Below are 20,889 nucleotides of genomic sequence, written 5' to 3'. Positions count from 1 at the left end.
CTTTACTAGCCAGGCAAACAAATTATTTTCTAAACTGTTTTTTTAAATTTTGCCTTTGCATCTTTCAAAAATACTTTGTTAGCTCTCTAATTATTTGGTTTAATAGTGTTTAGAAGAAATTGCTATAGCTCATATATTCAAGTGTTTTTAAATATTATATATATATATGTACATGTACACACTTAGATACACAGTAAACCTCTAATTTTTAATCAAGAAAATAAAATTTTGTCAATAATGGGAAACCTTTATTCTTTTTAGTTTTATTTAATTTTTGGACAGATAGGTAATTTTTGTTTACTAAGTTCCATCTTGCTGTTATTAATTCATTTATATCAGGAATAAAGTTATTTTCTTAATCTGATTGTTTCACATCTTAAAATGTCTGTAATTAGGAAATTTTGAATTAAAATAGCATTTCTGTTACAGCTTTTGTCTGTCACATATTGACCATATTGCTCTTTTAAAAAATCAATTTTTTTTTAAATGTAAGTGAAAGGACTCTTAGTTTCTGAATATCTTGCAGAAAAAGTATCAACTTTGTTATGAAAATTGTTTCAAAAGAATCTTGCTTCAATTAAAACCTTGATATATGTGGAGCTAATTTCATTTGGGGAAGGGAATATCTTCAATGCTCCCATCTGTTTTCCTGCAAAGCATAAGACTCTTCTCCCATGCCGTTCTAACTTTCTTCTTTAAAAGTAGGCTACTTTTATTTGATATGTTGTAGGTTTCAGACTTAGTAATAATACTGAATCATGAAAGAGCAGTAGAAGCTTTTGCCAAAGGAGGGAATCTTACACTTGGAGGAAATTTTACTGTGGCAATTGGACCTCTGGGGAGGTGAGTAAAATACCTTCCTAATATGGGGTGATTTAAATATGTTGTGAAATATGGAAGGTAGCTTTTAAAGCTATGTATTCACAAGACTTTTTTGATATATTACAAAACAACCTGTTGACTGTTTGTCAAAAGAGTCACGTGCAACCTGCATGTTGACTAGGCCATATTTTCTTGTAGCATTATACCTTTTCAGTCACTTGTTGTTCTCTATTTTTTCTTCTTTTTCTTTCTTTCCCAAAAAAGGCATTTATTGCTAGAAGGAAAGTGTTCTGAAACTTACTCTCTTTTTGCAGGAGACTGCTTGGCTGGGCTCAGTGATAAGCATAGGCACTACTGTGCCTGATTGAACTATTATTTCCATTGGTCTATGGGCCTGTGCTTTCTGTCACCACAGATCTGCCTGACAATAAATTAAAAATACATCAAATGATTACTTTTAAACCCTTAGTGGTTAAGCCAACTTCCTCTGAAGGGTGAGATTATATGATCATGGAATAATGTAATTTGGAAGGGACCTTAGGAGATCTGTAGTCCAATCTCCTGCTCAAAGCAAGGTCTGTTATGATGTCAGGGCTTTATTCCAATTGGGTCCTGAAAAACTCCAAAGATGGAGACAGCTCCAGCTCTTAGAGCAATCTTTTTTACTGCTCATCTGTCCTCATTGTAAAAGTTTTTGTCTTAAATCCAATCAAAACATTTCTTGTTTAATTTATATCTATAGCTTCTTCCACCATGCACTGCTATACAGAGCCTGGCTTCATATTCTTGATTCCCTCTTCTTAAATTCTTGAAGACTGCTGTTAGGTTCCCTCCAAGTCATCTTTTCTGCAGGCTAACCAAGCCCAGTTCCATCAGACTCTTCTCATGGGACATATGCCTCCTTATGCCTCTGTTTTTACTGTACCCTTCTGAAAAAACAAATGGGTAAGCTGATACCTGTTCTGCAAGTGAGATAGATCTGTGGAACAGGGAAGGGCAGTGGATGTCTTTGGCCTTAAAAAGCATTCAGTATGCTGTCCTGCAACATCCATGTCCAAGCTGGGACATCATGGACTAGAATGACAGCATTGGGCAGACTAGTAAATAGGTGAAAAAACAGACCATCAGGTTTGAAGAACAGTGATAAATAATTCATCTTGTACTCAAAGGCCAGGTATCTCCTAACTCCTTAGGAGACTCTTCAGGGACCTGCTTACTTTTATCAGTGACCTGGAGGAGCAAATGTAAATTTTTTCATATTTGTGGATGACACCAAATCAGGACTTGCAGACAATATACTTTAGAGCAGGGCCACCATTCAGAGTGACTGACTTAGAGAGCCTAGAGGAAAGATCCAACAATAAACCTTGTGAAATTAAACAAGGACAAATGCTAAGTCCTGCACCCTCGGTTGGTTGTACCCCTGCAGTTATACAGACAAGGACTGCCAGGCTGGGCAGCAGCCCTATTGAGAACATGCTGGGATCATGGTAGACCAGAGGCTGAGTCAGCAGTGCATGCTAACAGCAAAGGCACAAAATGATATAGGGGCCTGCATCAACAGAGTTGTACCCAGTATATAAGGGAAGCGATTGCTCCCCTTGGCACTTTATAGGCTGTACCTAGAATATTGTATCCAGTTTTGGCCCCACAGTGCAAGGTAGATGTTTATGAACTTGAGTGTGTTCAGGGAAGGGCTACCCAGATAGCCAGGATCATGAAGCACATGAAATACGAGGCTGGGAAATACCAGTATATTTAACCTGCAGTAGAGATCTTCTAAGAGGTTGCATTCCCAACTGGGGATTGCCAACAAGACAGGTCCAACTGTTTACTGAGGTGCTTTGCAAGGTAGTGAGAGATGGTAGTCATAAATTGAAGCAAAGAAGATTCTGACTAGGTATGAGAAAAAAAGGTTTCCACATGAGTAGAATTGGGCATTGTCAGAGGTTTCTCAGACTGTCTGTGGAATCTGTCGCCATGGAAGTCTTCAAAAACTAGCTACACAAAGCCTTCAGCAACCTGATCTCAATTTGATGTTGTACCCTCTTGAGCAGGAGGTTGGACTGCTTGACTACCTGAGGTATCTTCAAACCTAAAATATTCTGTGATCCTCTGTAGGACAAACATTGTAATATTCGAGTTCTGTTGGGACATGATAAGTCCTTACTTGAAGTATTTTGTGCTGGTTTGGGCCCCATAAAGTTATGGAAGATTTGGATATATTTGATGTAGTTACAAATCACCACAAATGTAATCAGATTGTTTTAAAACATTATTAAAACATTAATTATAATTTTTTTGACTGCTGAATACAAGAGAATGTCTAATGTGGAGCATTCAGATGAGGGAATGTTGTTCTGTGCTTCAGAGGAAACCTTAGCAAACAAATTAATTACTTTGTACTGGGTCCTGTCTGAATTAAGAACTGAAAATGGATTTCAAGTCTGACCCACCTGAATACATTCGATAGAGTTTGTAAGACCAGAGAAAAGTGAAACTCTTGCAGGCTTTTGGAAGGATTAAAATAATAAGACAAATTGCTGTTCATGTTGCAAAGCCGTATTCAAGGGTATGAACCAAAGCTTTTTTCCTTCTAGAAACCTGGAAGGGGATGTTGCCCTGAGAAGCTCTGCTGCTGTCTATACATACTGCAAATCTCGAGGACTGTTTGCAGGTGTATCTCTAGAAGGAACCTGTTTAATTGAAAGGAAAGAAACAAATCGCAAGTAAGTTCCAAGAAAGCTGATATAACAAGGAATCTATTAAAATGTCTTGCAGAAGTGGTGTGTGTTTCTTCAGTTTGCTGTGAGATTGGTTTTCAAATGGCCTAGCTGATGCATACTGCATGACCAGGAACAAAATTTTGCTGGTGAAAAAGCATATTGAAATAAGGTGGTAGGTAGGCATTTGAGTTTGCTGCAATTACTTATAATTAAAAAATTAGAGCATTGAGCTTGTTCTGTCACTTTTCAATAGAAGTTCAGTAGGAGAAATGTGGGGCCAGGGAACAGGGAGGAGCATTTGCACAAGATGGCTTCATCTAAACAGTGAAATATAATGATGATCTACCTGGCATCTCTTCTTTTGTATCAGGTTTTATGGCCAGGATATTCGGGCTAGTGCCATCCTGCTGGGTGATGTGCCTTTTCCGGCGCAGGCAGAAGATCTCTATGAAATTCTAGCATCCTTCACTGAAGTATATGAAAACGAAGAGCAAAAAAATAACCCAGGAAAAGCTGTAAGGGAACAAAGAAGGGTTTGTGCACATCTTCTTCACATAGGCATTTTCTGTTCCTGAACTGTTTCTGGTTAATGGTGATGATGATGTGGCATTCTTATGTTCTCTGTGGGATGCTTCAAGGCATGACACATTGCAGGTACAGCAAATGAGTGACACATTTGTTCAGGTGTTGCCCTGGTAGGCTCTTCTGATCAAGAATGTTCCTGGGTTTGCTTTGCTTCCTCCAGAATAACAAAATATTTTGTTGTTGTTATATTAGTGCATAATCAAATCTGAGGTGATAGTAGAAAAGTTTGTTCAACTATTCCTAATCAAGTTAATTTAGAAATAATGAACAAAGCAGGTTTGAGTCCTAATTATTTTTTTTCTGTCTTCCATTCAAGCAATCACATTTACAGTGCAATACTGAGAACTATAGAAGACGTTTTCTTGTAGGTATTGATGTTGCTGATGGATAATCATTAACTTCCATCTTTGTTAAATCCACGTTGAATTACTTTAGCCACTGGTATGTCACTAGCTCTTGAGTGTGCTTCTAGCTCATGCAATTTCAGTGGAGAAAGAGTGTTTGTTTTGGAGTTTTTTTCAGTGTAACTTGACATACCTCTAGGCTCAGAAGTTACCACCCACTTCCAGGTGTGATGCAATTTTTTAAAAACAATTTTGCATTTTAGGTAAATGACCCACCTGCTAGACCATCATCAAGACCAGAGCCACCTAAACCCACCGTTAGGCCAACACCACCAGGTTAGAAAACATTTTGGTAATTATTAAATTATTTTCTATATAAAATTAAAGCATTAAAGCTAGTGGATGTTATGCAGTTATTACAATAGTAGCTGTCTCTATGAAAATATTTTGTTAATACTCTTCCTTGGGCAAACACTGAAAGCACGTTGGGTAAAGGTTCTGTTTGTTTTATATTAACAAACCTTTTCTTTCTAACATTCACTAGAGAAGTAGTGTTTGTATAGTTACAAAAGCATGTAATAGTTCAAAGGAATCATTCATGTTTATTGGATACTGACAAGCCACGTGGTACTAAACTTCTTCATAAAAAGAACTATCCTGCTGGAGACTGCTACTCCTACTTCTAGAAACTTCCAGCTTCTAGAAAACTCAAACTTCTCTTTTAGGTCATCATTTTCTTTAAATAGGTAGAGGTCTCAGTAGAGCAGAGGAGTCAGAGTTTTGGCTTCATAACAGTTTGTCACCAAAATGCTCTCAGTTATAGTGGGGCTTTACTGTGTGGCTCCTGTTGTTAACCTGATTTATGTCTCTGAACAAAGGTATACAGCAAAGTCCTTATTTCTTTCTTCTGTTCTGGTGCTTAGATAACTTCAGTAAGTTTATAACTATGGAACATATGATAGAAAGGCAGGGTATGAAATACAAGTTAGTATGCCATATAACTTGCTACTCAATTTCCTCTTTCAGCTAAAAAGAACACAAACAAACTTTACCCTGAACTTCCAAATGATTATGCCTCTGTGGGTAAGTACTAAGCTTGCACATATCTTATTAATGCAGTGTGGAGTCCAAGAAGTTGTAAAGTACTTTGAAAGACATCTAACAGTATCTGGCCATACATATTTTTCGTCATTGTTCATGTGTTAAAATGCGATTCAGGGTCTTCCATGCTCTTCTGAAAATATTTCATAAATGTGATTCTTATTTCCAGGCTTTACATTCAAAGAATAGTGTTCTTTTTCTGAACAGCAAAACTTCTTTTGCTTTTTTCAGTGAATTTGAAATATGCACTGAAACTAGTAAAACTGTTCTACATTACCACCTAATTGAGGAGAAAAAGAAAGCTGATACAACAAGCTCGTGTCCAATTCCTTATGCAAGGCACTATAACTCCTCTATTAATTAAAAAGTGCTTCCACAGGTCATATCTGATTATGCTAGCATAAACACAGACTTCCATTGCAGTTATACTCCTTGAGGTTTTTGTGTTGAGTTGGGTTGACTTGAGATAACTCTGCATTATACTAAAAAGATACTACTTGTTCATTGTTTGATTCTCTTAAATTGGTTTCAGTTCTAATGGGAGAATCTTACTGTGTAGTATTTGCAGTGTGGGGTCCATCATCTGGAAACTTGTCATCTGTTAGGAAATATTTTACTGTCACAGTGGTTGTATTCATTTGGCTGCTATAGTGTTCTCTCCTGCCAGGAGTCTCTTTCACAGGTAAAGGGCTGTTAGCTGTTTCAGTCAATTAACTAAGTTATTTCTTTCATGAAATGTATTGTCCATTAGATAAATGTTTTAGTGGTTTCTGCTGGATCAAAACCAAGAGACCAAGGCATCCTGTATTACATGTGTGTGGGTTTATGTGTGCATGTATATGTGAATATATACACGTTTTCACAGTTTGCATTCACCACTTGAAAATAAAATGAAACGAAAGAACTTTTGAAAATGAAGTTAAAATCAAGCTTCATCACAGTGAAAAGTGTATTTCAGGGAGAGTGACTTAACACTTAAACTCTTCCATCTGAAGGTCAAAATCATGATTGTAGTTTTCATGGTTCATGTAATTAGATATTTTTGCTAAAAATTAAGATAAATTATATGTGTTATTATCTTTACATTCTCCTTCATATCTTCTTCCCATACATGCTGTTGGGGTTGTGGGGGGCTGGGGTGTTGAGGGGACAGATGTAGGAGGATCTTAAGCTGAGCTGCTGATATGACTTCAGCAGATCAGAGACTTCCTGAGAATCAAAATTTACTATTGTACCAGGAAAAGACTGATGACTAGTCATCTGTACTCAGTGGCTGTCACCCAAAAAAGAAAGAAAAAATGGTCTTCCTGCCATTAAAACTAAACTCACCATCTTAAAAAAATCCTGACCAACAGAAAAGAGGTTTCTAAAGTAGTTGGAAACTCTTTCACAAACGTTTGTTATAATAAAGATAGAGTTCATCCGTTCAGGTGCAAGTGACAATATAGAAATTTTCCAGAGAGAACTGTTGATGGCTTTCAGGATTCTTTGAATTCAAAATGTATTTTCAATCAATATGCTACTGAGGATTCCTAATGATTTCTAGAAATACACAAGATTATCTTTGGAGAGCACAGTAGGCAGTGGGATCTTGCATAAGTGCCACTTCCTGCAATAAATGCTGTCTCACAGCACTATTTTGTTCACCATACAAGCTTGGCATGGTATATTTTGCCTTCTGTTGCAGATAGTATTTCCACAGATAACAGTTCAAATGGTATCTGAATCCGAAGAAGTACTATATGTTTTGAAAGGCTAAAGAATTGTTCTTACCACAGGGAAAAATCAGGGTTAATATCAGTTCCCCCCAAGTATCTCAATACTGTCACGTACGTGCATGTAGATGGGGGCTGTAATAGACTTGCAGTCCCTTTCCCATCAGTAACAATGGATGTATTAATACTGGGTGATGGAATTGAAGGAGCCTTAAGGCCATACCTCCTGTCTCAGTAATCTCTTCCTGCCTGTTTATAGTCCAGATGATTTCATCAGAGCTGCCTGGCAGCTATAGATCGTACTAGCCGATCTTTATTGCAGGATTAGCTGTTGCAACGGATGTTCTACAGTGGTCTGGGAAAAAAAAAAGTTCAACATTTTCTGCATCTTTCTAGCTTTTAAAAAAGTTGTTAGGTAACTAGGAGAGCGCAGGAAACTAATCTCCAGAAAGCTATATTTTAGGTATAATGTCTGGTGTAAAGGTAGGTTTTGATGCTGAGCACCAAGCTTGTCTGGGTTGCCAGTAGCAAGGACTTACTTCTGGGTGGGGAGGGGGGAGGTTGGCATTGTGTTACGAGTTTTTGGTTTTGTAATAGTTACAAAAGTAGTAGAAAGGTTGAAAGATTAATTCTTCTCATTAAATGGAAGAAGAGTTAGTTTTGTGGATGAAACATTTTTAATTATTTTATGGGGACCTGAATTATCCAGATATGTAATGTAATATAACCTGGTTCAAAAGCAAGAAGAATGTTAAATGAAAAACATGTTTTTCTAAATTGATAATGTGATACTTGAACTCAGATGCACATAGCTTGTTTTCATGTAACTGAATAATACTTAAGGTAATGCATTTAGTTTTAAAATGAGGTTCAGTAATGTTTTAAAATAGTTCCAGAAACTTATAAATACCACAAATGCTATTTAAAAAAAATAATAATTTTTAGAGACCTTTTACAATTCTGGAAAAAAACCACAACAACTCATAGCTGATATTGTAGCTATGATTCAGTGAAGTATGAAGTTTCTACAATAGTAGAGATTTTTTCTGGAGACTTTTCAGATAAAGAAATTAAATTTCTTTTGAGTATGAAAGTTCATGCCTTACTGGAATTAGAGAGTTGCAGCTTTATTTTTCTACTTTTCAATGTTGTGCAATCCAGTAAAAGGATGGATTGGTTCTTCCAAGCTTTAGTACCACAGTCTAATTTTGCTTTATCTGGATAGAAGGATTCTGCAGAGCTCTGTATGACATCTGTAATATATATGACCCATGATTCTTTAGTGGACTACTTGGGCACTATAGGCTTAGGAGAAGTTTAGTCTTTTAGGGTAGTTTTTGTAGATAATTAGGTTGATAGTTTGTCACCTAGATAATAGTTTTTCACTGGTGTTGTGTTTTCTAGATACTTCTACTTGTGGTTCTGCTGTAGAACAGCAAGTAACAAAAACTGTAGGTAAATCCTAACAGATTGATGAATTCTACAGAATTCTGAAAATGTTGCAGTGATGTTGTTTCCCAAATGAGGTCCTAGCAGCAGCTATAGATATCTGCTAGTAAAAGCAGGGTCTGGAGTAAAGTGGATGTTGGTCAGAACTGGAATCATTAGCTGGCAGTTAGTTCAGAATCAGAAGTCTGATTTTTTGTTTTAATTTTTCTTCAGCTCAGCTAATCAGAAAAGGACTAGTTTGCATGTTTGGAAAAGAATTACAATTGCCAAGATGCTGAAAAAATCAATAAACAGACTTGAGGCAAGAATGGGAATGAAAATGCAAAAAGCCTTCCTTTTCAGGCAGTTCTTTCACTGTTTGTTCACAGTTATCCAGGTTCATCATGAGATTGAGCACTCTGGCCTTGAAAATGTGTGTAGACTTAGTGTTTCATTCTGCCTCTGCTCAGTAACATGTTCTCTCTCAGGAATGTTTGTGAACTGGAGGGTGGGTCAGTGGCTTTCTTACTTTCCATATGTACTTGAACTAAATATTTTTAAATTTAATTTTATCTTGGGGAAAATATGTCCCCTCTTATTTTGAGTTTCAAACTGAATAAATTATCTGTTTGCAGACATTGAACCCTTGAGGCATAAATTCATCACACCCAAACTTGATTATGGTATAGCTTTGAAAAGAACAAAATACAGGTTCTAACTGGGTTTTTTTTCAGCAGAAAGTTTTTAGTTCAAGAATAATATGAGGATAATAACACATTGCTACTACCCCATTCAGCTTGTATTTGTATTCTTAAATACTCAAAGAAATGCAGTATCAGTTCTACCGATGAAGAACACAGAGGCAGATGAGAAATTTGTCACTGGTTTTAAGAAGCTAAAAACCCCTCCTTCCCTCACTGATGGCTTGAGTGATTTGTCAACATTATTATTAAAAATTCATGCCTTCCCATATGAAATTGTCTGCAGCTTTTAGACAATGATGTTTGTTGTAGCTTTCTTCACTATTAAAGAGCCCTTCCCTTCCCAGAGGAGTTTTTTTTTTGTTTTGTTCCCCTCTTGTTCCCTTTGAGACACTTGTGCTGTAATCAAAACAACTTTTGATCTTCCTTGATCTTTCTTTTGATTGTTAAACAGATTGATGAGCTCTTTGTCATAAGTAATTTTCTCTTTCTTCTCAGATTTTAATAGTGCTACAAATACCGAATACTGAGATTTGAGTTCACTGAGCTCAGTAAGATTTGAGCTCCTAAATGGCATATTGAATTTGGACTAAACTCCAGTCCTTACCCTTTTATTATTTATTTATTTGTTTATTTTTTTTAACCTCCTTACATATGGCTACTCTATCTTAAAACAGTTGAGACAGTATGAGCCCTTTCTGATCAGGTGGTACCATAAGGCTGTGGTAAATTTGGTTTTTGTTAACTAAATCCCAGCTGCTATTCATGGTTACAGTTCTCCAGGAATCAGATCTGGCCCAATTCTCTATAATTTCAGAGATGATCTCAGTGTTTCTTTCAATAATCTATGAATGTCAGGTGGTTCAATAGATCTATGAAAATCTGTTTGCTGTAAGGATTTCAAGAATTTTCCTTTGTCAAGGAAACTTGAGGGTCTGTATGTGAATTTCTTCTTGTTAGTACATTATGGGGGATTTGACAGTTAAAAGCCAACATAATTATGTGGGTTAGGAATTCATAAACTGCTTCTGAGGTTAAAAGCTTAAAAACATATGTTTTGCAGTTTTCTGAGGGCAATAGCATGATTTTCACTGGTGACTTCACCTCCTCACTCACTAATTTTACTTGCATGCCTGTTTTGCAGTTTAGTTTCCATCTGACTTATGATCTTATTGTTTTAAAATCTGCTACCCTGTAGGATAACGTTGGTCAAATTCAGGGAAAACACAAAATATAACCTGGAATGTGGACACCATTATAGCTGTGTCTGCATTAATTAGGACTTCTGATTACAATGGAATTTTCAGTTAGAGCTGCTGAAAGAGACCATCACTCTGTGCTTGCAACATTAACATAGGCTTACTTTGCTAAATTCCTATTGAAGCAATCACCTTAGCTTTCTGATATGCTTCTCCTAAGTTAGTTTTGACAAAGCTAGTACTATTTTGGAACAACTCAAGTTTAATTGGAAAACTTATACAGCTGTTTGTATCAGCTATGCAGTTCCACAATTAGAAATACCCACTGAAAGAAAAAATTCTGACAACTGCACTATAAGAGAAATATAAATGTGCCCAAATCTCTTAATGAGCGACTTTTGACTTGGGCATTTTTCAATTCTCATCCTTTTTGAAGCCAATAGAATTCAGGTATATCTGTGGTCTCAGACTGACTTTTTCCTAGCGTAATACTTGAATTCTTGCATTTCTTGTGTTGTCAGAAAGTGTAGGCTTAAAGTCTGTCTTTCTAGAATATTGTCAGTGTTGCAATTTTTGTTTCTGTTTGTTCTGGATCAAGATGGTTTAAAATGGTGGTAGTAATTCTGCAGATTAGTTTTTCATCTTGAATTGTAATAAAAATTAATCAAAAACTTTTAGCTTTTAATTGGGTAAGGTGAGAAAATGCTTTTTGTACCATCTGCATAGACCTGTAAGAGAGAAGGAATCCAAAACATATTGGTTTTAAGGATGGAGGAAAACTCCATGGTTTGCAATGTTGGACGGGAGGGGAGGAAAGGTTTTTGCATTTGAACTGGAAACTAAATCCTCCATGGAAATGTGATTTATTTCAGTCACTGAGACTGGCTGATGTTTCAGAAATGTTGGCCCTGAGTCATCTTCATAGGCTGTACTCTTTTTAAAAATTCTATTCATTAGTGGGGGTATGAGAACTCAGAGATAAATAATCTGCTCCACCTGATGGAGCGCTGATCCAGGAAGGCATTTTTTCAATTTAATTTCCCATACTTTCCTGTGGTAGTTTTGTGCTCTTACTCCTTGTAGATAAGGATGTTAACTCGTCAGTGGAATTGTTCTCCCATTGTGTGTTTTCATGGGGAAGCGGAGTAGACACTTTTTATAATTAACTGTAAACCAGTTAATATTGACTTTTATTTTATTTTTAAATATTGTGATATTTAAAATAACAAATTCAGATAAAGGAATATGCCCATATCTGATTTTAGGTGCTGTGGTTATGTGCTGTGTATTTGGAACTGAAAAGCACTATTGAATTATGCCTTTTCCAAGAAAGGCAGAGATTTGCTGTAGAACTATTTCACATTGTAAGCAAGAACCCTCTTCAAGCTGTGCAGTAATCTGTTCCTTCTATGCTACAATTTGAGTAGAAACTCCAGCAGATTATAAACTCTAAGATCAGTAAGACAGCTCAGTGTGACTAATAGATATTTGTTCTAGAAATTTTTTACAGAGTGAGATGCATGATGTATCTGTCATAATCCTTCATGACATTGTCTACTAGTTTAGTAAACATAATGAAGTTAACCCTCTGGAAAGTAACTAAAGTACCCTTTTTTGTTTGTTTGTTTTTAAAGAGTTTTAGCTAAGCTTGGTCTATTTTTGTGTTTTTCATGGCAAGGCTTGTGACATGTTTATATTTAGTTACCGGAAAAATAAAACACCCATCTGGTGGTCCTTCACAGTATTAATTTTCTTGCTATTATGAGCTCTTTCTTAATACTAACCAAACCCAGGAAATCCCAGGAAATTATTTGTGAGACTGTTTTTATCCCTGATTCACTTTTACTAGGATCGTACTGTTACTATCATGAATGTAATAAGTCAGATAATCAAGCTGCTTATGGCTTATGCTGTGGCAAGCTGAGAGGAAAATATGTAGCATGCAGGACTGGTCATACTGAAACAAATAACTTACCGAGTATAATCAGCTAACTCAAAATACAATGAGGCACAGAGAGATTGAGGTCAGACACGCTAGGATGAAATTGGGGTCTCTGATGTGTGCAGGGCATTGGCAGAGATGTTATAATAAATATAAACCAGATATACTGGCATGGGAAACATTTTTTTTTCTCAGCATTTTTTAATAGCTTGGAATAAAAATTAGGAAATTAGAGCTAAATCATAGGAAAAATCTCAATGCAAGCCACCATTATTTTTGAAGTGCAAAGCACCATGAACGTGATAATTCTCATTCACAGCAGTTAAAATGTGAAATTGTTCATGTGAGTGTACCAACGTTAAATGGTATAGATGAAAGTCTTTTGTCTGAGGCCCTTGTAAAGCATGCAGCTTAAGGTTTTTAGCATATGTATGAAATATATGCTTAAAAAGTTGTTTCAAAGCTGTGTACTGCATTAGGTAGTATTTTCTTTCTGTATTGTTCAAGTAGTTAGACAAAAGCAAGTTTAAATTGCTTTCCTATCTATTTATCTAGAAAAGCCTTTGGGAGTATGTGAGCTTCTGCTTCATTAATACTAATAGAAGCCAAACAGGACCTCAAGGAAGTGATGGATATACAGGATTGGTATCCAGACTGCGGCAAAATGCCTTGTGTTTGATTGACTTGAGGTGAAAGCTGACACTAATCTAAGAAATGAAGATCATTTTGCAGGGACAATAGGGTGAAGCTTTACCAATCCATCTTGATAACAGGGACAAGAAATTTCTCTACATCTGAAAACTGCATTTTTGAGAACAACCTGTCTTCCACAGAATTCCCCTTACCTCATGTGAAAGACAGGAAGAAGATGTGAGGAAATGTCATGTATCTATTCCTGGAAAGATATTGAACATCTACTTTACACTATATGCTAAGGGAAGACTGATAATATTTTCACAGAATCACAAGTTTGAAAAAGACCTTGAAGATCATCAAGTCCAACCATTCCCATCCTATGCTAAACCATATCCCTAAGTACCTTATCAACCCTTTTTTTGAACACATCCAGGGAAGGTGACTCAAGCACATCACTGGGCAGCCTGTTTCCTTTCTTTGGGAACTATTTAGCTTTTGTTCTGATGGAACAACCACTTGAAATATATTTTTCCATGATTCCCCAAATAATGTGATCTCTGTCACGGAGGGACCTGTGGTCCTGCATCTACCTTGGCTGTGCTAGTTCAGTATTGAATCATGGAGATCAGCCAGATGGGTAATACTGTTTGAACCAAGAAGGTTATTCATATTTTGTGGAAAAAGCTGTCAGTTCCTGAGTAAGAAATAGGAGGCCTTTCAGAAATAATAAGGCAAACACTAGTATAAACTTAATTACTATGACAAAAAACTGTTCTAGAAATTAACTATTAATGCTTCTTACTTTAAAAAAAAAGGTAACAGTTTCTAGAAATTTCTTACATGCTTGCGGAGGGCCTGACAAGGATTTCATTGAGGCTTCTCTGGTTATATTCCGTTGGGTTTCTCATTCAGAATTTTATTGCCATATTAGGCAAACTTCACATAGTCTTTTTTCCAGATGTTTGTTTCTTTAAGGTCAACTGCAAACAACCTCTACTTTGTGGAAAGGAAGCGAATAGTTATTAATTTGTTCATACACTGTGAGACTTGTACTCCTCTTCTCCTTTTCCTCTCAGTGGTGTGTGTTTGTGTTTTTAGCAGGTTTTTTGTTATTTAGAAAGGAAGGAGTCAGGACAAGATTTAAAATAAAAAAAAAAAAAGAAAAGAAAATATAAAACTCTTCCATGAGAAGAAACAGAAAGGAAAAAACTTGCTTTCGTATGCAATTTCATGTATTGGTCCCTGCCATAAAGTTCAGGCTGTCTATTCCCTACTCAGTCTACCAGTAGGGTACTACAGAAAGATGAGGAGGAATTTGAGATTAGAGGTACAGCTGGGTATAGGGCAGCAGAGAAGGCTTGGAGGCACTGTTGGGGGAAAAAATTTGCCTTCATGTTTATTGCACACTAGACAAATTGGAGTTAGTGGTTGAATCCCAACTGCAAGCCAGAATTTCCTCATACTTGAACTTGATATTTTTCTCACAAAAGTAGGTAGTATAAGCTTTTTCTTTTGAAGGATTATCTACACATACGATATTTCATTTGACCTAAAAGCATATGTAGTAGTGCATCATGTTCATAAAAGCATTAAGAATACTCTCAATATCTTTCTCAAATTTTAACTGAAAATTGCAGCAATTTTCTGTCTTTCATGAACCTTATCATAACAGTGTATGTCCTGGCCAGGCTGATGTAATGGGTATTCAGCAAAGGTTGGCTGTGCTAGCCTGGGAAATGTTATGGCAACAGAGGTTGGCTGATGATGGCAGCCCATGAGCATCATGCTCATAAGGTGGATGTTGCAAGTTGCAGAGTTTGCGCTAATCAGTTTAGACTCTAGTCCATGGATCTGTGCTGTTCCTAGCTCTTACTGAAATTGTTCTCTGATAAAGTAGGGCTGTCTGCCTTTCTCCTCCAAGTTTACACTGGGATCAGATGATACAGGATCGTGCCACGGGACACTGCATGTTGAAGAACAGTTGTTATGAGCAGTCAGAGGAAGGGAACATCTGATTCCCTATAACCTTTTGAAGTTAAGAGCTGATGGAGCCCATGGCATATGTAGAGTTAATAATGTCTGTACTGGTGGTAGAGTAATGTAACAGCAATGAGAATAAGTAATTGTTGCAAGAATAAATTCTAGCATAAAATTCAACATCCCCTTAACCCAATTAAAGTTAACATGAGTTTTCCATATATTGCAGGTGTTGATATAATATGAATATGTTTTCATTAAAGCAGTAGATCTCATATTAGAATAGTGAGGACATACCAGCTTTTTTACAGAAAGCAGTTAATGACTTGAAACTTCATTCAACTTTTCTTCTAAATGCATTCTTAGCAATATTAAATCAGTTTTGTCTCCTTCTTCCCTGTTCTTTAGCTGAAATACTTTTCTGCCTTGTCTGCTAGTAGTAACCTCTTTCATCTGAGTTTTGGTCTGTGAAGCTCATTTCATTTCCCCTTGAAAACAGGCTTTCTGTTCCTGGTCATCCTGTTCCTCATCCAGTTTTAACATTGATGATGAAGATTGTCAAGAGGACTTCAGATTAGACCTTGTACAATACTAGTACTTTGTGTATTTCTGTATGAGATACCTCTTTGTCTCATACAATTTTATTATTTTTAAGCATTTTTTCTAACCAGTGTGGTGTTTTTCCTCCATGCAAGGTGTGGTGGTTTGGCCCTGGCTAGAGGCCAAATGCCCACCAAGCTGCTCGCTCACTCCCCCTTTCAGCCGAAAAGTGGAGAAAATATATATTGGGAGTCTTAGGACTTGAGATAAGGACAGAGGGATCACTCTCCAATTAGCGCAATGGGCAAAACAGACTCAGCACAGAATAAAGAAAAGAAAAGCAATTTATTACTACTACAACTAATACACCCGGTGAACTGGAGTTAGAATAAAAATGAGAAGCAGACAGGTCTTAAAGCACCTTCCCCCCACCCCTCCCCTTCTTAGCAAACTTAAACTTCATCACGATTTTACTCCCTTCTTCTCCCCCAACATGGCGCGGGGAGGGGCAGGGAATGGGGAGTGGGGTTCCGGTGGTTCCTCACAAGCTGCTTTCCTTCCTCAGATCTTAACACTTATACTTCCCCCCACACCTTACCTCTTCGCACTCTTGCCTTTAGCCATAAAATCGCTCCCTTCTTCCCTCCCATTGCAGCACAGGGAGGGGCAGGGAATGGGGGGTTTTCAGTCCATTTTGAGTTGTCTCAGCTTGGGGGGGAGGGGGGTGCATTCCACACACACACACTTCCCCTGCGGCACTGTGGGGTCCCACCCACACAAGAGTCGTATCCACGAACTTCTGCAGCATGAGTCCTCTCTATCGGGGAGTTGTGTCCTCACCACAGGCCTTTCAGCAGGACTCCCTTCCATGGGGTGCTAATGTTCGGGCCCAGACTCCCCCGGCCTGGTTCCCCACAAAATCACAAGTCCCCCGGCAAACCTACTGAGGCGTGGATCGATCTCTTCACAGGGCGTAGATGTCTCTGCTCCCTGTCCTCATCCATGGGCTACGAGGGTAGACCCACTTCACCATGGTCTTCACCACGAGCTGCAAGAGAAACTCTCTTTCCGCATTCTTCACCCCCCCCCTCTCCTTCGGGCCTGGCCTTGGTGTCTGTGCAGCTTGCTACATCTTCTCACTCCCCGCGCCGGTGGCAAAGTGCTCCTGCCAGCAGTTTATTTTTCTCCTATATGTGATTCACAGAGGTGCTGTGACCATCGTCGATTGACTCGGCCCTGGTCAACAGAAACTTTGGGCTTGAACTGGGCTTGCAGAAAACTGTAGCTGCTGCTTGCAAAAGCCGTCTCAGCAGCACAGCTACACAAAACTGCAACACAAGGCGGAAAAAATTTTCTCTCTCTCTTTCACAAAGCATTCTCCAGGAAGCTGGCAGAAACTGTATAAAATGAAGTTGGGTCTACTAGTTGATTATTTATTTGCTTTTGAACCTATAGGTTGTTTTCAAGCTCAAGTAAAAGCTAAGACTTAACAAGTGAAGTAGCTCATATGCCAATAACACATGAGCAGAACTGTTGCATCTGAGAAAGAATATGCAGAGACAGTGTATTCAGGTTTAGAAGTTAGCTCAGTATGTGTAGAGGAAACATGGAGAAGCTTGTCAACATAACAAAGGATCCACAAGCCATCCCTAAATCATCAGTTTGACCTGAATAAAACACTGTTCAGTTCTTGCCACTGTACTTTTCAGAATATGAAGGTTATTCAGAATGTGAGTATTGCATCTCAGCTTTTGCAGTATGATTTCAGTATAGGCATTATTTGCATTAATGTAGTTTTGAACATAATAAAGCCCTTGACATTGATACAGTTTATTTGACCATTTCCGTTTGAATGAAAATTTAAAAGTTTTTGACAAGGCAGAAAAATGCCAAAAGTAATCAGCAAAAGTACAGTACAGAATTGACTCTTGCAAGCAGGAGGTGGGTTTTTTATATCCTAAATATCAAATACATCCACAGATGCTTGACAAAAAAGGCACTTTAATGCAAAAGCTGAGTGTGCTGAAACAAAGATAGAAAGCATTCCATCAGCAGATGAAGATGATGAGCCAGCATGTTCCCTAGTAGGCCAAAAACTCAAAACCAGTGAAATATGTTTCATACTGAATGAGCTTAATTTGCACAGTAACTTAAACTTTAAATGTAGTCAGGTCTGTTTTAACTGCCAATGGAACCACCGGGTTTGTTCGCTAGTCGTGACAGTAATGATGCAAGTTGGTAACATAGAAGCTACTTTGAAATGATCCATTCCCAGACAATGTAGAGGTCAACAATACTTGAGCCTTTTTCTGGGTCTTGTGATTTTATGCTTCTATGATTATAAAAGTGCATAGAATATCTCCATTCCATGAACACAGATTTGCTTGCAGTTGATGGTGAATTAGTTATCTGTTGAGGCTCTGAAGCAAAATTGGGGGCAGTGTACCCATGTAGAACATCTGTGCCTAACTTTTGCTTTGTGTTGTCTTTAATAACAAGTGTTAAACATGGAATAGTTTTTTCAACCACCATTTCTTTGTGAATGGAGAATATAGTTATTAAGTTATTCTTGAAATCAACTGGAAGACCTTGTAACACTGGAAACCTGGACAAAGTGCCTACTTGAAATAATACATAATGTCTAGTTCTGCAGCTGTTTAAGAAAATAGGCTTTGCAGAGATGTTTCCTATGGAAGTGGAAGAGGCCTTAACATTTGCTTTTGCACTCCTTTCTGGCACTGGGGTGTACATTTAGTATCAAGATGCATTGAAGGATATAGTTCCTGGAATGATACACAGGCCTACCTTGATATTAACCAGGTGGGGTGGTTTGACCTTGGATGGAGGCCAGACCCCCACCAAAGTCGCTCTATCACTCCCCTTTTGAGTTGGACAGGAGAGAAAATATATATTGAGAGGCTTAGGAGTTGAGGTAAGGACAAGGAGTGATCATTCCACAATCAGTGTCACGGGCAAAACAGACTCAACACAGAGTGAAGGAAAGAAAACTCTAATTTATTACCCTGCACTGCACACCCAGTGACACCAGAGTTGGGTAATGAGAAGTGCGACCAGATCTTAAAGCACCTCCCCCCACCCCTCTCTTGTTAGCAGATTTCACTTAAGTCATGATTTTGCTCCCTTCATCCCCCCATTATGGCACAGGGAGGGGCAGGGCCTGGAGGAATGGGGTTTTGTTCAATTCCTCATGAGCTGTTTTCCTTCTTTGCTGGGGGGGCATTCCTCACACTCTTTCCCTGCTCCAGCATGGGGTGCCACCCATGGGAGACAGTCCTCTGTGAACTTCTCCAACGTGAGTCCTTTCCCGCAGGGATTCAGCTCTTCACTAGTTGCCCCAGCATGGGTCACTGCTATGGGGTGCAGTCATAAATTGTAGAATGTCTCTCAGTCTCTCAAGTCCAGAGTGCTCCAGCCTGGTCCCCCGTGGAGTCACAAGCATCTCCCAGCAAATCTGCTCCAGCACAGAACTCTCTCTCTCTCTCTTTCTTGCTCATGTCCAACATGGGTCACAGCATCTTCTGTATGTCTCCACCTGCTCCAGCGTGAGATCCTCTTCATGGGCTGCAGGTGGAATCTTTCCACGGGCTGCAGGGGAACACCTTGTCCACCATGAGTTTCTTCAAGGGGCTGCAGGGGCATCTTTCTCTCTGACACCTGGGACACCTCCTCCCCCTACCCCCTTCACTGACCTTGGTGTTTGCACAGTTTCTTACATCTTCTCACTCCCTTCTCTGGTGGTAAAAAGTGGCTGCTTGAGAGTTTTTTTCTCCTAAATGTGACTCACAGAGGCACAGTGACCATCACTGATGGGCTCAGCCCTGGTCAGCAACAATTCCAGCCTTGAGTTGACTGGTATTTACTCTCTGGGGCCTGCAGAGAGCTTCTAGCTGCTTCTTGCAGAAGCCACTCCTGCAGCACCCCCACAGTGTTCCTCAAACATCTTGAAGTTGCCTTAAATCTACAATTTCTGTAACAAAACAGATTATCAGGTCTTCTGGATATAGAATGCATCTTTGCCCAGTAGTGACTGTAGAGTAGAGCAAACCTGCCTTCCCTCTTCGGAGCAGGTTTGTGTAGCTGATAGTGCCGATTGCCTTTTGTGGGGATGTTTAAAGGGCACTGCTTTAGTGTAGGATCTTTGAAGCTCAGTTACCCCAAAAAGTCCATTCTGATTTTCTTAGTTATGAAGAAGGAATTGTTTCCAGATTTCAACACTGAATTTAAATACTTTGAGAATCTTAAGACGCTTTCCCCCGCCCCAGAAAGCTGTGAAAGACAAGTGATTTTGTTTACTTGCCCCAAACAAGCCCTAGTTAGTGGCAAAACAACAGCTAAAGCAAGAGATTATTTGTTCTGAGCGTGATTTGCTGAATATCATGTCTCCTGACCTTTGATCAGATGAGCATTATTGGAGATTAATTGGATCAATGGTGGCATATGACATACTTCAAGTATCTGTACAGAAAGATTTATGCTTATATCTGATTATAGCAGATTAGTACCTGTAGATATAAAATGTCAAATCTACCGTGCATATTTAGGCCTTTCCAAACATCTGTTCAGTGAGATCTGAGGTGCTTGTTTTGTGTATGCTGAGGGTTTTTTGAGGTGAGTCTACATTTAAAAACTGAAATCAAAAAGGCCATTAAGGAAATTAGTAGTTTAATGTGGATAGGACATTTGAGATTTCACTTGTAAGATTGAACACACACTTGTTTGCAATCTTTCCAGAAAGAATTAAAATGAAATTTCTAAGTAGGTGTATGTATGTTCTGCTCTAGAAGGTGAGATAAAACCCTTTGTTCTTACGTTTAAGGCTGAGAGGAGTGATTTAATAATACAAAAAATTAAGCACATTAATTTGAAAGAAGCTGATCGTTATTCTGATATGAGTCGAGAACTGAAATTATTTTCATTACTTGTAGTATTCGGGATATGGTTGGGATACTTTTTTTTTCTTTCTGAATGAGAGCTGCATGGAGACTTTTTTAGGCCCATCCCCAGTCATAGTGAATGATAAAGCCTGAGAACAGACATTGTCCAGGAAGTGAATCTTAAAATTATAAGGTATTTCATCTCTGCTTATGATGATGTAATTTAGGACATTCAGTAATCTGGCTTTATTTTCATGCAACCTAGCTGTGAATGTGAA

The 20,889-nt window shown here is 38.2% G+C and overlaps 1 protein-coding gene across 2 annotated transcripts in view; it reads left to right on the top strand.

Moving 5' to 3' along the window:
• SH3YL1 (SH3 and SYLF domain containing 1) overlaps positions 1-20,889 on the top strand; it is a 49,885-nt gene that overhangs the window by 16,501 nt on the left and 12,495 nt on the right. The window contains exons 5-9 of one of the 2 annotated variants that reach the window (XM_084261676.1): positions 731-843; positions 3,423-3,551; positions 3,919-4,063; positions 4,741-4,813; positions 5,504-5,560. In XM_084261676.1, coding sequence (XP_084117802.1) covers positions 731-843; positions 3,423-3,551; positions 3,919-4,063; positions 4,741-4,813; positions 5,504-5,560 — 517 coding nt within the window. Of the gene's footprint in view, positions 1-730; positions 844-3,422; positions 3,552-3,918; positions 4,082-4,740; positions 4,814-5,503; positions 5,561-20,889 lie in introns of both variants that reach the window. The other variant, XM_084261675.1, reaches the window with a different exon arrangement.

This window comes from Gallinula chloropus (assembly GCF_964237585.1).
Source record: "Gallinula chloropus genome assembly, chromosome: 3".
NCBI lineage: Eukaryota > Metazoa > Chordata > Aves > Gruiformes > Rallidae > Gallinula > Gallinula chloropus.
The sequence above is the reverse complement of the archived record's forward strand: the minus strand, read 5'-3'. Positions and strand labels throughout refer to the sequence as shown.